Below are 22,939 nucleotides of genomic sequence, written 5' to 3'. Positions count from 1 at the left end.
CACAGGGCACGCAGTCGGCTTGGGATGCAACGGCTGGGGCTGTGCAGTGCAAACAGTCTGTCCAAGAAGTGTCAGCACCACGCAGTCCTCAGCTGGCTGAGTGGGCTCACAAGAGCTTCTAGCAGAGGATGGCAGTAACTGAACGGGTTGCAGAGCTACTAACTGAGCTGGTGACAGAGTTAATGACAGAGCGGATAATGATTGAGCTGATAACTGACTTTTGGCTGTTCTCCTCCGGGGAACAGGAACGGGTACTGGGCCTGGCCGAACACCAGTCATCCCCACCCGAGAAACAGAGACGGGTGCAGGGACGAGCTGGGCTCTGGCTGCCTTTACCCTGGGTGCCGGTGTAGGTGCAGGAAATAGCTGGACCTCTGCTACTCCCACCCGAGGAACTGAGACGGGTGCAGGAGTCGGCAGGGTCACAGCTGACCTCACCCGGGGAACCGGAACAGGTGCAGGCAATGGCTGGGTGTCCATCAACCCCACCCGAGGAGCAGGTACGGGTGCCGGGATGAGCGGAGCCTCTGCCAGGCTGGGGACAGAAGCAGGGACCAGCTGGACCTCAGCCACCCTCACCCGAGGAACTGATACAGGTGCAAGGGAAAGCTGGGCCCGAGCTGCCCTGGGTACAGGAACTGGAGGTGGAGAGCGACGCACAGGAACAGTTACAGTCACTGGGTAAATGAGGTTAATGGTGCTGAACACTGCACTAGCAATCAGACACTTATGGCAGGCTGATTTCAGCAACTCTGCTGTTCTTAAGCTGTCCATCTTATCGTTAGCAGTCTTCAAAAGAGTGAGTTCAGAAACATTCACAGGTACTGGAGAATTCACACAAGCAGTGTTTGGGTAACCTGGATGTGAGATAACACTACACACAGTTGTACAGGATGTAGCCTGAGACGTAGTACACACAGAGTCCATGAAACTTGGCCGAAAAGCATGGCGCACAGAGTTAAACTGACACGACCGGGGAACAGAAAAGTTAACCTGTGCAACCAGCTCTGCAGTGCTCAAACCAAATTCTTTTGCCAGTGAATGTATAGCAGACAAAACCTTACGGCTCTTAACTTTAGCAGGCATTGAATGCACAGTTTTAAGGAGTCCACAAGGAAAAACACAAACAGAGTCAGGCTTAGCAGGCACGGGAGAAGGTGAGGTTACACAGGTAGCGTCCGAGTTAGCACTGTCAAGTTCTGGTACAGAAAAAACCACAGCCTGAGAAATCGATGGAGGAACACTGGGAGTCACAGATACAAGAGCTGGTCTAAAGATTAAACTGTTCATAGCAGAGGAAAGGCTAATAGTCTCTGTGTCACCTGGCTCAGGCAGAATGCTAGGAGTATGTAGGTGAGTCTGGTGTAGGATAACAGTCTTTAGTTCAGCTAACTCCACAGGTGAAACATTCATATTGGCTAACTCAGGGAGATCACTGCGAGCATTACAAGACTCTGAGGGCTCAAAAACACAAAGATTACTAGCGCAGGCACCTGGTGAATAATCTGACACGGAGGTGCCTCGCTGTATAGTGTCTCTAGAGTTCAAACACAAAGCGGCGGAGTTATCCGATTCAGGTAACACAATGGCGGGCAAAACAGAGTTACTCACAGTAGTGCAGAAGTCATGAAGTCCGGGATCAGAAAACTTGGGCTGAGTGTGTGACGCACAGTCACTCTCACCCACGGGTGACGCCTGCTCAGCAGTACTGGAGCGACGGCGGCGAGAACGCCGTTTTCGCCGAGAAGGGGGAGGAGACGAGCCGGGCCGCGAATCCTCCAGCGGACCGGGCTGAACATCCTCCGACTCTTCATACTGGAGCGGCAGCTCCGGGCGGATGCGTATGGTGGAGACGAGGAAGTCCTGGATGTGGGGGTGTAGCGCGCCGAACAGCCATGGGAGTCCGGACACCATCCTCTGTAGACGGATGGCTACGGTCTCCCGATATCCTGCCCCTGGCAGCGCTGCCCACTCCTGACAGTGATACTCCACCGTGTAAATTAAATCCTCGCGGAGCTCAGCGGAGGGATTGTGAGCTGCTGGGTCCATGACGTGGTCGCGTTCTACTGTCATGAACCGGCTGTGTGGAGGCAGGAGAAGGACCCAAACGCAAAACTCACCGAGACAAAAGGTGAACTCAAAACACTGCTTTATTGCAGGCTAGTACAAAAAATATAACAAACCTAAACTGGGACATGGATAACTAGAGACACAGGGAAACACAGCCATGAGGGAGAACGCGACACAGAACTGAGGGAGACGCAGACCTAAATACACAGAGGGTTAACGAGGGGAGTGGGAGCACACGGGGAACACAGGTGACACTGATAATCATAACGAGACAGGGCAGGAGTGAACACAACATGACGGATGCTGACGAGGGACTGTCAAAGCAAAACAGGAAGTGCACAGAGGTTCAGACAGGAGGAGAGAGAGCACGGGGAGAGCACAGACATAACGGGCTGGGGAAACATGGAATAAAACACAAGGAGAGAGGAAACGAGGGCTCAGAGATACACAGAAGGGCACACAGGGGGTAATCAAATAAGGAACATTTTGGCAGAACCTAGGAACCATGGCATAATGAAAGAACAAAAGTACAAAAACACATGAAAACTAAGAATACTGGGCCAACGTGGCCCAGGACCATGACAGAGTTGAAGTGAATCTAGGCCTGATCCGGCCTGAATGCGGGATTCTTATTTTTTTGGATCCATCTTACTGTGTAAGTGGACTTCTACCCAGACAACTGACTCACAGATTTACCTGCCACTGAAACATTAATTTTTGAGTCCTCTGAAGGTTTTACTAGATTGTTTGGAGCAGAGGCGGTTTTTGATATGGGCGACATGGCGGTTGCCCAGGGTGGCATCATGCCAGTATATTTTGGGGATTTCATGGGCACCGATCGGTTTGCTATCGCCCATTTGCGGGGAGTAAAGGTGCCCTCCGTTTGCCAGGTACGCCTGCTGCTTGCTGCACAGGGAGGAGAGGGCAGGACGGTGGGAGATTCTCTGGCTGGCTGGAGCGGCATCTAGTAACCAGCTCGCAAAATAAAACAAAATGAAAACAAATCAACAAAGTAAGGCTGTCAACGTTAATGCCATCATCACAATTAATGCAATTAAAAATTTTAACACAATTAATCCATTTGGAGCGCAGAATGACTCAAAATCCCTAAAATGTTTCTGTGAACGCATTTCACCCATCTGGAGTCCATTCTGCATTAAAAAATTTTAATCGCGTTAATCGTGATGATGGCGTTAACGTTGGCAGCCCTACAAACACAAAAACTGAAGACATTATGATACAGACTTATAATTTGCACCGATGTGTTTTCTATATTCTAACACACACTTAACGTAAAAAGTGCACTGAGGGCCCTTATCGCGCCTGCTGCTGCTGTTGCTGTGCGGAAATCTCACACACAACCTGTCGAAAGGGGAGGGGGCGGGCTGCTTCCAAATAGGACACATTTCATTCATAATATTGTCAATCCAAGTCCGTTATGTACTAATTATTGTTCATGGGTTGTGTGAAATCCCAGAAAAAAACCCTATACAAAGTGTAGGTTTGTCAGGTTATTAGTTTATGTTGTGGGGTTGGATGTTGATACTGGAGTGCAAAATTACTGATGGAAGATGGACAAGAAAAGGTCAAAGCCATCAGGTCCTCAGTTTAGAAAAAAAGAGAAAAGAAGAGGAGGAGAGGGAGGGTTCGCCCAGGGCACCATACAGGCCAGGACCGCCCCTGGTTTGGAGAAGGGTAAGGCATGGATGGCTTTAAACTTTCTTAACTCAAATCAACAGAAAACAGAGGTCATTGTGTTTGGTCCCTGTGACCACTACGACTTTGGCCCTTTAGAAATTTATAAAAAAAAAAACCCTTTGTAAAGAACTTAGGAGTAATTTTTGACAGTAACCTAACATTTGATAAACAGATTAATGATGTAATCAAGTCCAATTTCTTTCATCTTCAACTACTTGCATTAGTGAAGCAATTCCTCTGTTTCAGAGACTTTGAGAGAGCTATCCATGCCTTCATTTTATCTCGCCTCAATTTTTGTAATAGTCTTTACTCGGGTGTCAGTCTGTCATCATAGTCAACTGCAGCTGGTCCAAAATGCTGCAGCACAGTTACTAACTGGCACACACAAGTGACACCACATATCCCCCATACTGGCATCCTTACACTGGCTGCCAGTTAGTTTTCCAATTGATTTTAACCTCTTAAGCCCCAAGCCTAACTGATCTCCTGCCTTTTGCCCCCATATCAGGTGGCGTTGGGGCTTAAGAGGTTAAGTTTTTATTATTCATTTTTAAGGCGTTGCACAGGTTAGCACCCTCATACCTTTCTGCTCTTTTGAATGGAAACACTCCTACATGATCAATGTGGTCTGTAGATCAATTGCTCCTGGCTGTCCTGAGGTCCAGATTCAAGCACAGAGGAAATCGGGCCTTTGTTGTGACTGCTCCTTCACATCAGGACCTCCCCAACATTAAACACTTTCACAACCTGTTTGAAAACCCACTTTAATTCCTTGGCTTTTAAATCAGAATGAGTTTGTACTACGTTTGTCTTTTTTATTACTCAGACTTTCTCATTTTATGCTTCTTTTCTTAAATTTTGTCATGTCTTCTTATGTTTTTTTCTCTTTTGATTATTTTAAATGTACAGCACTTCGGTCAACATTTGTTTTAAATGTGCTGTATAAATAAATTTGACTTTGGCTTTTATAGCGCTTTTCTACTGTACTTGAGCGTTCGATTGGTTGTATACAACATGTCTTATTCACCCTTTCACAGCCAGTCATAAAAGCATTTTTTAATGCTTTTTCTACCTGAGTGCATTCATAATCCAGTGAACACAAGAGAGCAACTTGGGGTTCAGTATCTTGTAGACTGTAGCAACTAAGGATGAAGCCACCAACTTTTCTATTAGTAGATGACCTGGTGACCGACCTACCTATCTACAGCCATCTCTGCAGAACCATCTTTAGCTGCAAGAACTTGAAGACTTCTTGCAGTAGTAGGTGCAGTCGTGAAGTAGGTACAGGTGGTAGTGCTAGGGGGCGGGCAGGGCAGATGGGGCTGATCGGATAATCAGGCTCTCACCTATATCAGGAGGTGGCAGGGACCAGAGAAGAGAGCTGTGCTGGAAGCAAAACAGTTGAAAAGTTGCACAAAACACACTAAAAACAACTGACTGCAAACAAAAAATCACCAACCCTGTGCCTGTGTACAAATAAAGAACTGAATTAGTGGCAGTCAGCTGGTTCAGGTGGAGCAAGAGGGGATGAGTGACAGAAAAACTCAGATTAATCATAGAATCATAGTGTTAAAGAGATGACAGAATATGTAAATGGACTGATTCTTATTTAGCGCTTTTCTACTCTCTTGGACCACTCAAAGCACTTTATACAACATGCCATTTTCACCCATTCAGACAAGCATGTTTTTCTAAGCTTGTATGCTATCCTGTGCTTTCTATTGTTATAAAATATAATTGAAGTGCCTATTTGCTAAGTATATATTAAAGTATAAATTAAAGTGTAATGTCTGTGAAGGTTCTCAGTCATCCAGGTTATTGTAGTCTAAGGAGCTTGGAAAGAAAAGTGTCTGGACTTCTTTAAGTTGCTTGAAGACGTTTCACCTCTCATCCGAGAAGCTTCTTCAATTTTAGTGTAATATTAAAGTGTAATGTTAAAGGCCAGCTTTGAGGGTTTATATACTGTGCTCTAGGTCATTAGACTGCTTGGCGACATTAAACTGTGATAAACAGGATCTTTTAGTGCAGACTTTCCAGAGAGTGTTGCCTATGTTTGTGCTGCTAGATGATAACAACAGGAGACAACCTTCGGGTGGTGGAAGCCAGACGTGAGGAGCGGGGGTGTAGAGTATATCACACACATCCTGTCGGTAATGCATTAGATTTGCAGGAGGCTTTGCGCGGTGCACATCTCCCTTCCGTTGTGCACATTTGCAATCAGGTTTTGTTGAATAAAGCATATATTTTGAATACACTGAGTTTGCGTCTTCTCTTACAAGCCTGAGGAAAAAAGAATCGGGTCAATAATTGGTGCCATGACCCGGATCCAAAACAGGTGCATATTGGATGAACTCTAAATTATCTGTTGGCACATTCGTGCAAAATTCTTCCAGTGTCTGGACTTTAGAGCAAGATACTTTTTTTTGTTTTGATTTGGTTTGGGTTTTTTTGGAAGTTGATGTCCAACGTGCCAAGTTTGTCCTGGGGTTGCCCCCCCGGCGTCTGGACGCAGCGTCTGGACACAGCGTCGGACCAGCGGCCTCTGGAGGTCTAGATTTATAACCTGAGAACTGAGGACCCTCAAACCATTCTAGAATAGTGCAGAGCAAGAGACGTTTGCTAAGAACTGCACGTTGATGTCTGCTGGCCATAAAGTGTAAAACTCGTTTAAATTAAAAGGACTTTAAGACTGTCCCACAGACGAATTTTCACTTTATAGTTTGAGTTGTTGCCTTCCGGCCGCCGTTTTAGAGTACCTGTGAGGAAGACTAAAAGACTCCAGGTTTCTTTTATCCCTACTGCATTTTTTCTCCTTAATGGCAAATAACCATCCTTGGACTTTCTATGACTATTATTGTCATTATTATTTTATATTATTGTTCTGTTTGTTTTTGTCCTGCTGCTAAACTAATTTCCCCTTGTGGGACAATAAAGAAATTGAATTGAATTGAATTGAAATGAATTGACAATCATTAAGTAAAATGATTGTGGAAGCCAAACGTGAGGAGTGGGGGTGTAGTGTATATCACACACATCCTGTCGGTAATGCATTGGATTTGCTACGCGTTGTGCACATTTGCAATCAGGTTTTGTTTAAAAAAGCATGTATTTTGAATACACTGAATTTGCGTCCTCTGTGACAAGCCTGAGGACAAAAGAATCGTGTCAATACTATCTAACATTCACACAAATTCATACTACCATGAAGTCAGCAACTGGGGGTTCAGTATATCTTGCCCAGTGATATTTGGCATGCAGACTGGGGCAGCCCGAGATCAAACATCGAACCTTCTGATTAGTAGGCTATCTGCTCTTCTTCCTGAGTTACAGCCACCTGATGTGGAGTGGAGAGATGTGTGGAGCGACATAGGCACCGATCTACTGTGCAAACCTTTAACTAAAGGTTTGCACAGTAGATCCTGAGGCTATGAAGATGACTTCTTTTCTCTATCTATCCATTATTTTACGAGAAGTGTGAGAAGATTTAAAGATAAATATTTCAGCTTACTCTAATATTAACAATGATCACGTGTACATTCAGAAGTCACTGGGTATTTTTTTCTTTTCTTTTCTTCTTTTTTTGTTTAGACATTTCCTATAAAAACCTAGAGACAGCTGTGTGGAAAAAATCCATGTAGACCACCAGCCTGTCTGGCACCTGTAACCAGATTCAGGGTCACATGTTTCCCCTTTCTTAGCTTATCTGGTGTTTTAACTTTAGCAGGTCATTTTCACCATCTCCACATGCCCAAATGCACTGAGCTGATGCCATGTAATTGACTTATAAGATAGTTGCCTTAGTAAGCAGTGGAATATGTGTACATAACAAAATGGTATTTCTAATTTAAATTCTTGTTCTGTGATTTGTGTTCCTGAATGTATAAGAAGAATGAACATACATGTGCAGTACATTTCTCCCCGATTTGTGTTTCATTTCTTTGCTTGTAGGTGCCACTTTTTTCATTACATATTTCAGTTACACCAAGCGTATGTTTGAATTGACTGTCCCTTTTTTTACTTGGTAAACATTCTGTTTGTATGTGAGTGCTTTCATTCTGTTTACATGATATTGGTGTCACAGGAGCCAGACTTCAATATTTTAAGTGTAACAATTTGTTTAACAGATTTTCTGAACCAGGGGTAAAATAAAGCATAAATTAGAGGGTTTAGACAGGAGTTTAAATAGAACAAACACATTACAAATGCAACAGATGAAGCACTGAGCATGGCATCTTGACCTGAGAGTGTGACACAGTAATATGGGCAGAGACATATTAGAAACACAATGATAACAACACTGATGGTCCTTAATGCTTTCATTTCAGATTTCTTAACATTTGTACTTACTGACCCCTCGTGTGTCAGAGCTGCAATATGTGACCGCAGGGCACGAGCTTGAGTCATAGCCACAACAAATACGTTTATATAAAGAACTACAATCACAATGACAGGACCAATAAAGGACAACAATAGATCTGCAACTCCAAAAGCATGGCCAACAACAACCACACACTCCCCATAGCAGGAATTATACCTGCCAGGTTGCACCAGGTTGTCTTTTAGCACAAAACACTGGAAGACTGAAGAACAAATCCAACACAGATAAACACATGCTTTTGTTCTTTTTGGGGTGACTTTGGTAGAGTAATGGAGAGGGTAACAAATAGCCACATAACGGTCAATTGATATGAGAACCATGGTTCCTACTGAGGCAGAGGTAATAATGTAGTCCAAGAGAAAATACATACTACACATGAATTCACCAAGAAACCAGCAACCATCTATAATCATAATTTGAAATAACATCAGGAGACCCACCAGGCAATCAGAGACAGCCAGAGAGAGGAGGAGGAGATTGGTGGGAGTGTGCAGCTTCCTGAAGACAAAAGACAGCGACACAGTTATTATTATTGTTATTTGTAGCAACAAGTACAATTTTATACAGATATATGTACAAGAGAAAAACAGACATTACTACCGACACACATTTCACTTATACTCTAATATGTTATCTTCATTTTACTGATCCACAAAACCTAGTAACCTTATCTATGACAAAATTATTACTTGAAATGTGAGATGGAGATGATGACCAGCAGATTAAGAGTCACAGTCAGTAAAGAGATGGAGGACAATGTAATATAAATGAGTATATATACTGAGTGAGGTCGCATGGGCTTCCTGCAGGAGAAGTTAAGAAGCTGTGGAAAGCAGAGTTCAGTTTCTTCAAACATTTCCATCACTAGTAAAAAGGAAGAGACAGCTTGCTGTGGAGTTCCACCACCTTTCTGTCTGAAGCTCTTTGCCATATCCTGACTTATTTACTTTCCTGCTTCACATTGCTCCTCCTCCCTTACCTCTGGTGGTAGCTGTTGTTGGAGTGAATTGCTAAATGTTGTCATTGTTGTGTTTAAATTTGTAAACCTTGCCTTAAACTGCATGTTTAGATGTTTTTCTGTTCCTCCCCTACATCTAAGATGTGGGGGTGCTATAGCTATAGTGTTTAACTGCAGGCACATTCTATGTAAGGTTCTGGTTTCCTTATTTAGTAAGGACTGTTTACTTCCTGCCCTTTTTGGCCTCACCTGTGTTTGTATATGGTGGACCGTTAAAGGAGATGAGCCATATACAGGGGTGAGGGGAGATGACCCTTTTATGACCAGCAGGAAGTCACGTATACACACACACACACGCACACACACACACACACAAACACACACACACACGTATACACACACACACGCACGCACACAAACACACACACACACACACGTATACACACACACACGCACGCACACATACACACACACACACGCGCGCACACACACACACACACGCGTGCGCACACACACACGCACCCACACACACACACACACATGCTCGCACATGCATACACACAGAAACGCAGTGCTTTTAACTGTTATGAAACACACCATTTATGGTTTTGCAATGCGTGTTTGTGTAACTGTTTGTCACTGAATAAGAGGCAGCAAGGGGACACTGGTAGTTGAAGTTGACTGGGATCAGGTGAGGAGCTTTCAGCTCCAAGAGCCGACGAGGCTTCCCTTGTGCAGCAAGTGAAAACTGACTGAGAGGAATTGTCTTGCTTTGTTCACGGTGATAAGTCTCTGAACCAGCGGGGCCTGCGAGTGTAGACCCAACATTTATTTGGTCCTTCAGAGCTGGATCCCAAGAATTGGCCTTCCACCGAGGAGGGGGGAGGACACACCGAAGTCTGTCGACAGCCAGGACGCCCAGGGCACCTGATGAAAGCCCCAGAATATGAATTCGTGGCCAGGATTGCACAGGACAAAGCTGAAGAGGAGAACTGCCACAAGACTGCTGCAAGGGGGAGAGGAAACCAGAGTGGAAGGAGCAGGTGGAGCTGTTTAGTGTGGGAAATCAAAATTGGGTTAGCGAACCTGGGAGAAAAACTGACTGCTTTAAGTGGGAAAATTGAGAAGGTGTCTGAAGCACTGCAAAGAGAAAGGTACAGAAAGTCACACACTCAAACAGAAAATGCATTAATCCTACTAACACATACACACATACAATAAAGCTCATGAAGACCAGACAGCATTATAAGCATGTGTTTCTGTTTTATCATCTTAGTGAGATGAAAAGTGATATGTAAACTAGTAGACTAGTATTATATTAGTAAAAAATGATTGAATTATAGTAGGGGTGAACACAATGCTGGAGAGGGGTTCTGAATGAGTGAAACTAATAGATCATTGAGTTTCTTGTTTCTCATGTGTGGCGAAAGTTTTAACATAGCACGCATCTGGTAACATGGGAAGAAACTCATTGTGTAAGAGAACAACAGGGTTGTGTGGTGTGTGTGGCTGATGGAAGGATAAATGTTTTGGGGATTAATCTGGCTGATGCATTTTTCTTTTGTTGCAAAGTTGAACCTTTTTACTTTCATGGTGCACTGAAAGTTTTCTTTGATGATCTCTGTCATTTAAGCAGATCTGCATGATTGGAACTGAAAGCGCTACACAACATGTTGTCGGGGGAATGGTCGCAAAGTAAGCTTCTCCACATTAAAATGGGCTCTGGAGAAAGTCATTTATTTGGGACACAATCAGAAAGTGAGTCCCTCTCTAAAACGATTCAGCAAGGTAATCCAGTCTAAATTCTTCTTTTTCTTGTTTGAAATGACGTCATATTGCTAGCAGTAGAAACTTAATGCGACACGATAGGCTCTCCTATCAGCAATAAAAAAATGGGGAACTGACTGGACTGACAAGAGTTGACAAGCTTGACTGACTTGACACCACTATGCAAGATTGCACCTACCTCTACCCAGATGTGACAACAGGGTGGATGTATGTATGTATGTTTCTCTGTTGCAGGAGCAGGAGGATGACAGAGACCAGAGGAGGAGATTGTAGGGTTACATGAGAGTGTGTGGGCCTCTCATGTGAAAGCATGGCAGACATAAAAAAAAAAAAACCCTTCCATTGCCCAGAGACAGAAGTCATCCAGCTCTCCAGCGGGTTGTCAATTGCCGAATGTTTGTGCATGGTTTTAGATAAAGTTTTCAGCCCCTGCAGAGCTCGAGTTACGGAGCCATCTGGAGCGGTGTTGTTGGGGATAAAGGTACAACACAAGTCTCCAAACATGGCACACACGCCCCCTTTCTCCACCAACAACATGTTCAGGGCCATTCAATTTTGCTCTCCCATCAACGAGGTCGGCCCCAGCTGCTCTGCGAACCGCTCCATGGCGTCGCTGGTTAGGTTTGAGAGTCTCAGCACATTGTAATTGACATAATTTGTGCGGTCAACATTTATATTTGGAGTTATCCATATGAATATACTTTCAAACCCTGAAGCTATTTGATCCACTAGTTTATACTCGTTCAGAACTCCCCTTGGCACTCCTATTGAGTCGATCTAGGTAGGCGAGTCGGTTCTAGGGTCATAAGCATGTGTTCCTTGTGTCCCTCTCTTTAACAAAATATGTCTCTTACGTCTTGCTGCCAATGTGCGCGTGTTGCGTTGTGGTATGGCTTTTACCTTGTTCCCAATTAGCATGAGTGGAGCTCCTAATCGCACTTTGCGCAACGTCCTCACACTCCCCAAAGGAACACGAACCAAAAGAATGTGGTGTCCACAATAGTAATATAACCCACTTCTGGCCCATGTGCCAATTATAATGTTTACGTCACTTACATTGTTTGTGGTTCTCCCCGTGAGTGTGACAGTGCACCAACTTAGATCGATTTTCCCCAAAGTGTATTTCACTGTGTCCGTTGAGAATTTGAAACATGTATAGTTATTAGGTTTGGGCATAAATGGTCCTACTAGTGTATGCTTATGAATTGGTGGAAATAAGCTGGACAATATAATGCAGTTGCCAGTGCTCACAGCTTCTCTAGTTAACCTCAGCATGCAGTTGTAGCCCCACTCGTCCTCTGGATACAGTGGCACGAGCTCAGTGAACAGGCGTGGTCTAGCTGAGGCACAGGCAACACAATCAGGTACATGCTGCTCTCTAGCATTTTGAATCACCCAATCCAGCCAGAGATTACTGTCACTGAATCCGGTGGCGTGCTCAATCAGGTCCTGAGGCTTCAGCCTAGTGTAATCTACCATCACAACTTTTCTGTCTTTTGTTTCTGCAATATTTGGGTCTAAGGCTAACGACACGTTCCTGAGCTGACCTGTTGTGTTCACCACAATATTCCCTCGAACGGCTTGGCCTTCGGGTTTACTAAATTCACTCTGATCACCCCGATTGGGTCAGTTCCTGATACGTCCACCCCGATTACCAAATAAAATACCCCTCCCGGGCTGTCGGACCTGGGCAGAGTGTTCCATAGTCCCAAAGACAGCGAGACAGGATTCTGTGAATTGGAAAACTCCCTCTGTATAGCTATTCCCTTCAGTCCTGCGGGCACCGATGGTTGCCACCCCAAACCTGTCCAACTCACCACGTTACTCCACAGACACCATTGCCCTGCCGTGTATGTTCCCACTGACCGATGATTTCCTGACTTTGTGCATATCATGGAATGGCTACAAACCCACACATCATATCCCCTCCAGCTACTATTCTTTCCCTCACAATCAATTAGGTCGCACACGTTGAACGTGTACGCCGTCGTGGACCCTTTAACAAAGTCCAGTTCTATTCCATCATATCTGCTGAGACACTCAGCTCCTTTTACCTGACACCTCACGCTTTGACATTTTGGACGACACAGTCATGTTGGACGCTGGAGTGGATGGACTTCCATGTCTGGGCAATTCGCCTGTCTGCCAAAAAATAAACACACATATTAGAACACTTAAAAACACCAACACCCCCAATACTTTCCAACCGCCCCAGAGCCCCATGTGTGGACTTCTCATCCCTTCTCCTGGCTTTAGACTGGAGCCTCTGTCTATTAAATTTTCAACCTTATTACCACACCCCTCTTTCGAGTCGAAGGATTCTCTGCGATGCTCCGCTTCTTTCTTCGGCCTTTTGGGTAGACTGCCAGTCGGCCCGTTGCACAGGTGAGAGGATTATTTTGCCTCCTTGCTGGCACCTGTGTCCGGTGGAGATAAGCTTTTCTCCACCAAGCTCTCGTCTGCTACTGCACACTGCGAGCAGTGGTACCAGGTGTCACCTTGCCCTTTCAGCTGGACTGCTGTTGTGGTGTGAGCTGTCACCTCGTATGGCCCCATCCACCTGGGCTCTTTCCACTGCCGTTTGATGACCCTCAGCCACACCGCTTTAGCGTCTGGGACCGACCTGTCCACAGCATGTGCTCCAGCTGCAACCTGTTGTGTGAAACTTGAGACAAGAGCTTTTAGTTCTTTCCAATATTCTGCATGAGTTCTGTTACTCTTTGTGCTTTCTTCTGCCGGGCCCGCTGTCCAGGGCGCTGGAAACTGTCTTCCCGTCAGCAGCTCGTATCGCGTGTAACCTGTGGATTGGTTAACAGAACATCTTATGATCATTAAAGCAATTGGCAGGGCTGCGACCCAATTGAGCCCTGTTTGTGCACAGATTTTAGCCAATTTGTTTTTTAAATTTAGGTTCATTCTTTCTACTTTCCCTTGGGACTGGGGATAGTACACTGTCCCAAACCTATGTTGCACCCCCAGCATCCTCTCCACCTCCGCCAGGTCTTGGTTTTTAAAGTGGGTCCCATTATCTGACCGAATTCATTTGGGAAACACATGCCTGGGGATGTAGTGATTGATCAAACACTTGATCACACTTTTGGCATCCTCTCTTTTGGTGGCCCATGCCTCTGGCCAGCCGGTCAGAGCATCTACGCACGCCAACAGATACCTGACTCCTGCTGGACCTACATCAATCATGTCGGTGAAATCAATGACAGTTTCGTCTCCTGGTCTCTCTGGGATGGGGAACTTACATGATTCCGGTTTTACCACTGGTTTTGGATTGTGCATCCCACAAATCAGGCACGTCCTGGCTTTCTCCTTGATCATGTGTCTCAAAAACGGGTGCCACCAGTGGCACAGATTTCTCTCCATTTGAGCCACTCCCACATGGCCGAGCCCGTGCGCCTCTGTTATCTTTAGTTTTGCCATTTTTGCCCTCAACACCGGTCACCTGTCGGGTCCTCTCCACAAACCCCGTTCTTTCCAGGCTCCTCAGTCCTACCACACCCCTTTTTCCTCTGGGGATGCCTCCTCCACCATATTGATTCCTGATTCCTCTTCTACAGTCACCTGCACCATTGGTCTTCGTCCTTTGTATCCTGCTTCTTCCTTCGCGGCTTTATCTGCATTCTGATTTCCTTTAGCCACCATGTTCATCCCTTGAGAGTGTCCTTTACATTTTATGATAATTACCTCTTCCGGGTCTTCCAGGACCTGTTCCAGTTCCTCCATTTCTTTTTTGTGGCAAATTGGGGCATTTCCTGCCGTCCTGAATCCCGCCCTTCTCTATTGGGCAAACTCCACATGGGCTGCTCCAAATGCATAAGTTGAATCCATGTAAATGTTCACTCTCTTCCCCTTAGCGAGTCTCAGGGCGCAACTTAATGCAATTACTTCTGCTTTCTGGGCCGACTGCTGCCCTTCAATCCTCCTGGCCTCTTTGGCCTAGAATTCCGTGCCTTTTCTGCAAACTACAGTGTAGCCTGCTTTCAGTCCTTCTTCATCTCGATGGCAGCATCCATCTGTAAACCAGTCCTCAGCTCCAGGGATGGGCTCCACCTTCAGGTCTTCTCTGATCTTTTCTTCAGCTTCTTCTCTTTTGGTGCAGTCGTGCAGTTCCCCTGACCCCATTAAATCTGACATATTGATTCCTTCATGTGTGAATGTCAGATTTGGAGCGTCTAGAACTTTACTCAGTCTCTGCTGTGTCAGTGGTGTCACGGTGAATGCTTGTGAGTTGACATGTGCCACTACACTGTGTGTGGTCAGTACTCTCAATGGATGTTCCCTCACTATGTGTGCCGTTTTCTGTATGATTTTTGCTATCCCAGCTGCGTGTTGTGTGCATGTAGGATGTCTTGTCTCTGTTGAATTCAGTCTTATGCTGACGTACATAAGCACATCTCTCCCTCCCCCTTTTTTCTGAAACAACACCCCATTTACAACTCCATGTGTTTCAGAAACATCTAGCTAGAATGGTTCCTCATAGTTAGGTGTGGCTAGATCAGTTGCTCTTGACAGATCTTGTTTCAGTGAAATGAACGCAGATTCAGTGGTGGAGGTTCAAGGCAATTCAGCCTTAAGGTTCCGCATGCCCACCTTTTTGATGAGGTCACTCAAAGGAGCCGTCTTACCCACATAATTTGGAATGAACTGTCTGCTGTAACCTGTCAGACCTAAAAAGGAAAGAAGTTCCTTCACCGTGCACGGTTGTGGTTGTGTTAAAATTTGTGTGTTCAGCAAGCCCACTGACTTGTGTGCGATTACTCGGCCCAGAAACGTTACTTCCAGTCGGACCAACTGCAGCTTTTCTTTACTGACTTTAAGCCCACACTCAGCAAGTCTGCTCAGTATTGTGAGCGAGGCCGCCGTACATGCTGAGGCTGACGGGGCTGCAATGAGTAAGTCATCAACATACTGCACCAGTGTACACCCCTCTGGTAGGTGACACGGTGACAGAGCGTCTTTCAGCACTTGATTATAAATGCCAGGAGACAGCGCAAAGCCTTGTGGTAGGCGCGTGTACCTGAGTTGCTGACCCTTATACGTAAATGAAAAGATGTCCCTCAGGGACTCATGTAAAGGGAGACAGAAAAACGCGTTACCAAGCTTGATGCACGTGAACCACTTCTGGTCCGTTGTTATTGCCGTCAGCGCTGTATAGGGATTTGGAACGGGCACAGTGTCAGTACAGAGAATAGCGTTAATGGCCCTGAGGTCATGCACCATCTGTACTTCCCTGTCCCATGCTTCTCCACTGGCAAAATGGGTGTGTTCCAAAATGATTGTGAGGGCTCAAGCACTCCTACTTTCAGTAGCCCTTCAGTGGTTTCTGCAATCCTCTCCTCTGCTTCTGGCTTGTGTCTGTACTGTGGTCTCCAGATTGGTGCCTCAGACTTCAGCTGGAACAGCACGGGTGAACAGGTCGCCAGGCCCACGTCTGTGGGCCCCGCGGACCACAGAGTGTCAGGGAGTGTTGAGAGCGCGGCCACTGCATCAGGATGATCAGTTCTCTCCCTACCATGTGTTCTCGAAATCTGCTGATGTTCTAGTCTCACTGCGTCGTTTGAAAGACAGGTGATACGATGTTTTGCATGTAGGTGCGTACCAAACATTTGGAATCTGTGTGGCCTGCCACCAAGCACTGTCCAATGCTCGCTTGACCATTGACCCCATCTCCTTCGCCTGATGACCTTCATGGACCGCCAATGTGATATGGGGTGCCGAATCAGACCCCATTTTGTACCAAGGCAGTTGTTCGTCCGTAAATTTTACTGCTGCCGCGACCCCCTCTGGGCCTACATAGATGTTGTGTGAACGTACATTCCGGGTCTGACCTTCAAGATCAGACTGGAATTGTTCTCGGTAGATGTCATCATCGTCCCTATCGTAAAAGAGAGTGACGTGGTAAGAATCGCGGGGCGGGGAGTAGACAGCCAGACTCATGATCCAAGGCCTCCACAGCTGGTATTGTCTCAAAATGCCTTCCTCCACCAGCCGTCCCCAGTATATGTCGGCTGTAGGTTGTGCACAGTCTTGTACCAGGTATTGGTTTTTTGAGTACATCCCCAGGCACGGGAACTGTGTTCCTCTTGGAAGGGCAACAGTTAGTCCATCTGCAGAGCACATGATAGTAGCTCCCAGCTTAATGAGCAGATCCCTGCCCATCAGATTTACAGGCACTTGAGGAGACACCACATATCTGTGTTTCAAAGTCTGTTTCCCCAACTTGGTCAGAGCTGGATCGGTTACTTACTCATTGGAACCCCAGAGAAACCCACCACACTCACTGTGTGATTTGAGAGCATTGCGCTGCTTGGTGTAGCTTTCAGCGTTGAGTAAGTCGCTCCAGTGTCCACCAGGAAGGTAATCTCTGTGCCTTCCACGGTCATGGACAACATAGGATCTGCCATTCCTATGTTGTCTGGTCTCTCTGGGTCCCTTCAGTACTGCTCCTCCCCCCAGCCCCAGTCAGCCACTGGGTACTGAGTGATGGGCGCTGCGCCTGGATTTAAGGCCTGGTGTCTGCCCCTGTAGACTCCTCTGCCTCTGAAACCTCCACGTGCCTGGGGTCAATAGTCTTGTTCTTGTGGTCCCTGGCCGGCCCAGTGCAGTCCCGAGCCCAGTGTCCTTCACCTCCACATCTGAAACAGGCATTCCAAGACGTAGTTCTGGGAGTCCCCGAACCCCGAAATCCACCACGCCCTCTCTGCGATATGCCGGCCCCCGAATTCCCCGCGGGTCACCTCTGCCTTGGGCCATTAGCGGGCCACCGGTCATCAGGGTACAGGTTTGGATCGAGATCCGGCCAATCAGGCGTGAGATCAGCTTGGGGCCTCGCCACCATCATTTTCTTGGTCCCCTCCTTAGCCTCCTTAATCTCCTTTTTCTTCTCATTTAGTTTATTTCAGGCCTCGGTCAGCTGTAACTTCAACAGCTGCGCCTGCGCCTCCTCAAGCTCCTTTTTCTGCTTGTTCGCCTCGTCCAGCTCCAGCTGGAGCCAATGCACCACGTGTCTCTCCCATTGAGTAGAGTCAGTGACCGCAAAATCTGGATTCTTTTCTAGGTCAGTTCTCACGCGTTCTGGTAGACCTACCAACACCGCTGCTCGGAACCATGCCCTGTCCTCACCTCCCTGGCCTGGGTGTATACCTGTCTGTGACATCCACTGCTCTTTAGCTCTTTCTAAAAATTCCCTGGGAGTGTGTTTAGGGTCCCAGGTAATTTTTGGTATGGAACCAGCATTTGGGGTCGGGTACTTCTCACGTACTGCGCTAGATAGCACATTTTCCACATCCAAGTACGGGGTGTCAATGGCGTCACGGGTGGTGTTAGCGATTCGCTCCACATCACCCTAGACCTCCACCCAACATACATCTGGCTCCTATCGCTCGAAAATCTCCTATGGCCAGTTGCTCTCCCTCTGTCAGGGTTCTCAGTTTCCTTAGCCAAGCCACTCCTCCCTCTGTGATAGGTGGGAGTTGCTTGACTAACACTTCCAGACCTCTGATCTTGTATGGGCGATACACTGTTTGACACTCCGGACCCATAATCAACGGCAGACAGAGCTGCTGGTCGTTTCCTGAGTCCAAGACCACCCCTTTATTTTGAGTCCCTGCAGTCCTCAGCAAAGAGGGAAGGCGTCTCAGCTTTTAGTTCTTTCGGAAAACTGACTGTCTTTTCCCTCTGTCATCAGCCAACATCTTCCCCGATTGTAACCTGAGACCCGGTTTTGCACCTACCTTCTTCGTCTTCCCTTTCCCGCGTTCCAGCACCAGCACCTCTCTTTCCATCTCTTCCTCCAGCAGTCCCTGCGCCACTGCCTTCAACCTCTGTATTATCTCTGACGTGGCGTCTCGGTCCTCATGCAACTTTCCAATGACTTTCCCTACCCACTGGTCTCCCATAGGCTTACTGTCTATCCCTATCTCCGGATTCCTCTCCCTCATGGGAGTGGGCAGACCCTGGAACTACGGTCCGGGGTCATCATCCTCCGATTCCTCATCAGTCCACTGGGTCTCCTCTTCCTCCTCTACATGTTGTCTCGCACCCGAGCCTGAGCTCCTAGGGGCCTCAGTTTGAGCTGTTTTCACACCTCTGTCTGGGCTCACTTGCGAGTTCCTAGGAGGTACAGGGGAAAGAGGGGGAAGTGAAATCGAGCCCTCAGCAATTATGGGGCCTTGTGATGTCTCTGCTGCTCTTTCGGGTTGGATCACCCTTCCCATGGCTCCCTCCTCCGGCTTCGTGGTCTGTCTGCTGTCGTACTGAAAGTCCAGTCCTCCAGTCACCATGCCCGTTTCTCCCCTCAGCCCCCATACTGACCCTCTTTCTAGGGTTATTACTGGAAAGACGCAGGGAGGAGGCGGGGAGCTGGGCAGCTGTGTGAGACAGGGATATGCTGTCGGTGTTACAAGTTCAGCAGTGACTCCCTTCTGTTCTTGCTTTTCAGGCTGTGGTCCAGCTTCTTCCACTTCGTCTTTCATCCAATGGGACACCCCCTGGCACATAATCATGAACTTGCAATACTGACCATGCTTCTCTTTCAGTGCCTTCCTTTCTGTTTTTGTTTTTCTGTTCACTGACCGACCCTGGACTTTCTCTTCTAACTCTTTCATCCTTCTTTAACATTTCCCACCTTCATCCTTGAAACCCAGATGCAAGGATACCCTGTGCTCTAAAGTTTTTTGTTGAACATCACATAATTTTTTCACTTCCTCTTCCATGCCTTTGCATTCCTTCTCTGCCTCTTTTGATGTTCCAGGACAAGCCATACGTATGGCCTTCTTTAATTGTTCCACTTGGTCCTTCAGTGGCTTATACCTCTTCTCTCCACTGGATGTCACACTTGAGCTGTCAGCCATTTTAAGTGTTCCACCCACCTTCACAAAATGGCTGCTTTCTGACTCCTCCCTATGGGTTCCCCCACGGCACTTCCCTCTTTGCTGTCAAAAGCGTGCTGGCTGCTCCAGCGCTCACTTCCTCCTTTCTCTAACACCTACTCTGCGACCGCACCCACGGTTGTCTCACCACTCAGCTTTTCTTTGCTTATTTTTTTCCCCCCAGTTTTCTAAATAAACAACCAACTTCACTCACACACGACAACTCAAAACACTCCAAATCACTTAAAATTAGCTCTCGCACCACTATTTTAACTTAGGGCTAAAATTAAAAGCGGAAGTGAACCACATCCTCACAACTGCATCTTCGACCTAAATAAAGAGAAAAATAAACCATATGCCTCAATTTTCTTCAATCTAAATAAAAGCGTCAAATAATTCACACAATAGTTCGTTAATTAAATCATCACACAATTAGCAGTTGTCACGATTCTGGGTCGGTTTGACACAGCATTTTGAGTTCTTATGTTTTGGTTTATTTTTGAATGATCGACTGTCTTCTTTCTCTGGTGCTTTATTGATTATTATGATAAGCTATGCTTCGGTTATTCTTATTAAGGGTTTATTATTAAGGGTTTTTGGTATTTCTCGGGATCATTATTTATATGCTGATTACTTTGTGATACTGTGTTTATTATTATGTTAGAAGGTTTTGTTCAGTGTCAAGTCTGTCTCTCTGTCTAGTCCGTGTCTTAGTAAAGTGCGTCTTGTTTCCTGTTTTACTTTGAAGGGTCGTGTTCATGTGTCATGTCAGTGTGTTCAGTTTTACCTCTCCCCTGTCTCGTTAGCCTAATTTCTCCCAGCTGTGTCTCCCTCCTGTTGCCCATTCCCTGATTACTTCCCAGTGTGTATTTAAGCAATGTTCCCTCTAATTTTTCATGTGTCTGAGCGAACGCACAAACTCCCTGAGCGGTCCCTTGGACCACTGTGAGCAACAGCAGACGTGTGCACTGTGGTCACACCAGCATCGAATCCATCCAAGTTACATGGTTTATTAAAATAATCAAATTACAGCATTTACATTCATGTTAGACTACTTTTAATTAACTGCTTTAGCCCACTTACAATGTAAATTTAAAAAAATCTTGTTCATGACCTGTGTAGTATGTTAACACTATTGGAAGTAAAAATAACTTGAACTCCAATTTTGAAAACACAACTTTCTTTATACATATATATATGTATATATATATAAAGCTCTGACTTGTATTATGAGTCTGAGTCTGTGGTCTGGGAGAGAGTCCTGTAACTCTCTGTCTGCAAAATACAGTATATAATGACCAATGTTGGGCAATTAATTATATAGTTACTTCTTAAAAAAGTTACTGAGTTTTGCAAACAACAAAGTTTTTTGCAGCTGTTTACCTAAAAATGCTGCCAAGGCATTTTTTAAACAAACATTTCAAAATATTTACAGAACAATCAGCTGTTCTGCATCAAATTTGATGCCACACAAATTATTTGTGCCACTCCAAAAAATTATTTCTGTCCACTATGAGATAAAGGAGAACAACAGCCTGATACCTGCAGGCCTGACAACAGGAGATGTATCACTCCTGTAACACCTGTAACATTCAGCAGTCGCCTCATTGTTCTGACACACAACAAAACTATTGACTACACTACACACTAACTACACAAGATTTGTGCTAAACGTTGCAAATCTCTCACACCTCAAAACCGCCTTCCCTCCTAAAACTTCCTCCCCGTTTCTTAACAACTAAATGCCATGTTTTGATTGGTCGACATGGTACATTTTTCGGAAAGGGAAAGGGTGGGTGGGGAGGTGTTTGGTTTTGTTTTTGCTCACAGGCGGAGAGTGCTTTCGAGCGTTTTCCTTATAAAACGCCGTTTTTACCGTTTCTTCCCGCAGTAAATATAAACAACGATAGTATTCAGGAAGAAAACCAAACATTACAGATATTTTTATCATAACTCTGGTTTTACGTGGCCTATCAACACAATTTAAAAACTGGTATAAAGTCCACACTTTTCCCGTCAATTGTTCCGTCTGTCTTGCTCACATCTCCAATGGTTGTACACGTTGTCATTAACGTGGCTTCACTCCACATCAGCCACGCCGCTTTGCTAGTTAAAACACCGGTGTCGGCACATAAGGACGCTGTCATAGCCTATCAACGACGTTGATTATCTGCGCATATACGTGAATGTGAATCGCGTGATTGGCTGGACTATGGGATAAGGTGGCATCGTTCTAATCCCATACGGGAGCAGCCAGTCACTTACTGACTCACACTGCAAAACAGAATTGTTAAAGTTTTAATTTTAATTTCAATTCAGGTTAGATTTTTTTTTTGTGCGCAACGCAGATTTTTTCTGCGCAGAGACAGTGCCATCAGTGCGTAATTGCGCACGCGCGCAGCTTAGAGGGAACATTGTATTTAAGCCCTGCGTTTTCCCTGCTCTGTGTCGGGTCGTTGACGTCCACTTCCTCTCTGTGCTGTGCTGTGTTTGAAATTCATTCTTGCTCTTGGTTCTGTTCCTGTGTGTTATCTTGTTTTAGGTTCCAGTGTCCAGTCTAGTGTCTAGTTTCGTGTTCACCATTTATTGGTCGTGCTCGAGTAATGTTTATTTCTCTGATGAGTCATCCCAGTGAATAAACTGCACTTTAAGTTAACCTCTTGGTTTTGAGTCCTGCGTGTGGGCCCTCCATCCTACCTGCATCACAGCACACTACGACTGCACCGTGACAGCAGTCTTGTTTTCACAGTAAATCCTTTCAACCAAAAATGTCGCAGTTGAACAACACAACACTGTCACACGCTCCTTCACAGCCAACAAACATTAACAAAATTATTGAATCAAAATCCTCCACGTAATTCTCAGACCTCTTTTGTCATATTTCTTCAACACAAATAGCGCAATTCATCAAAGCCAGCAACTTCAGCACAATTTAACACAGTTCATCAACACAATGCACAATTCATTTAACTCAACTCTGCAGTGCAATTCACGCAATAATTTCAGCACAATTTTGACATAATTCATGGATATCCTTCAGCACATATTCACAACAAACTTCACACTTTCAAAACAATGTCCACTTCTAACCATATATTTACAAACGACAAGTTATTCTATTCTGCATAGACGTCTTATATTTATCAAAATAACCACAAAATGCCA

The 22,939-nt window shown here is 45.6% G+C and overlaps 1 protein-coding gene across 1 annotated transcript; it reads right to left on the bottom strand.

Moving 5' to 3' along the window:
• Positions 1-7,827: 7,827 nt before the first annotated feature.
• LOC134645791 (trace amine-associated receptor 13c-like) lies at positions 7,828-9,008 on the bottom strand. Its single transcript, XM_063499385.1, has 2 exons — positions 8,836-9,008; positions 7,828-8,644 (listed from the first exon to the last, which is right to left on the bottom strand). Exons 1-2 carry the CDS (start codon positions 9,006-9,008, stop codon positions 7,828-7,830), a joined length of 990 nt encoding a protein of 329 aa, XP_063355455.1.
• Positions 9,009-22,939: the final 13,931 nt, after the last annotated feature.

The sequence above is a fragment of the Pelmatolapia mariae genome, linkage group LG16_19 (assembly GCF_036321145.2).
Source record: "Pelmatolapia mariae isolate MD_Pm_ZW linkage group LG16_19, Pm_UMD_F_2, whole genome shotgun sequence".
In the NCBI taxonomy this organism is placed as follows: domain Eukaryota; kingdom Metazoa; phylum Chordata; class Actinopteri; order Cichliformes; family Cichlidae; genus Pelmatolapia; species Pelmatolapia mariae.
Note: the sequence above shows the minus strand (reverse complement) of the source record. Positions and strands in the feature narration are given on the sequence as shown.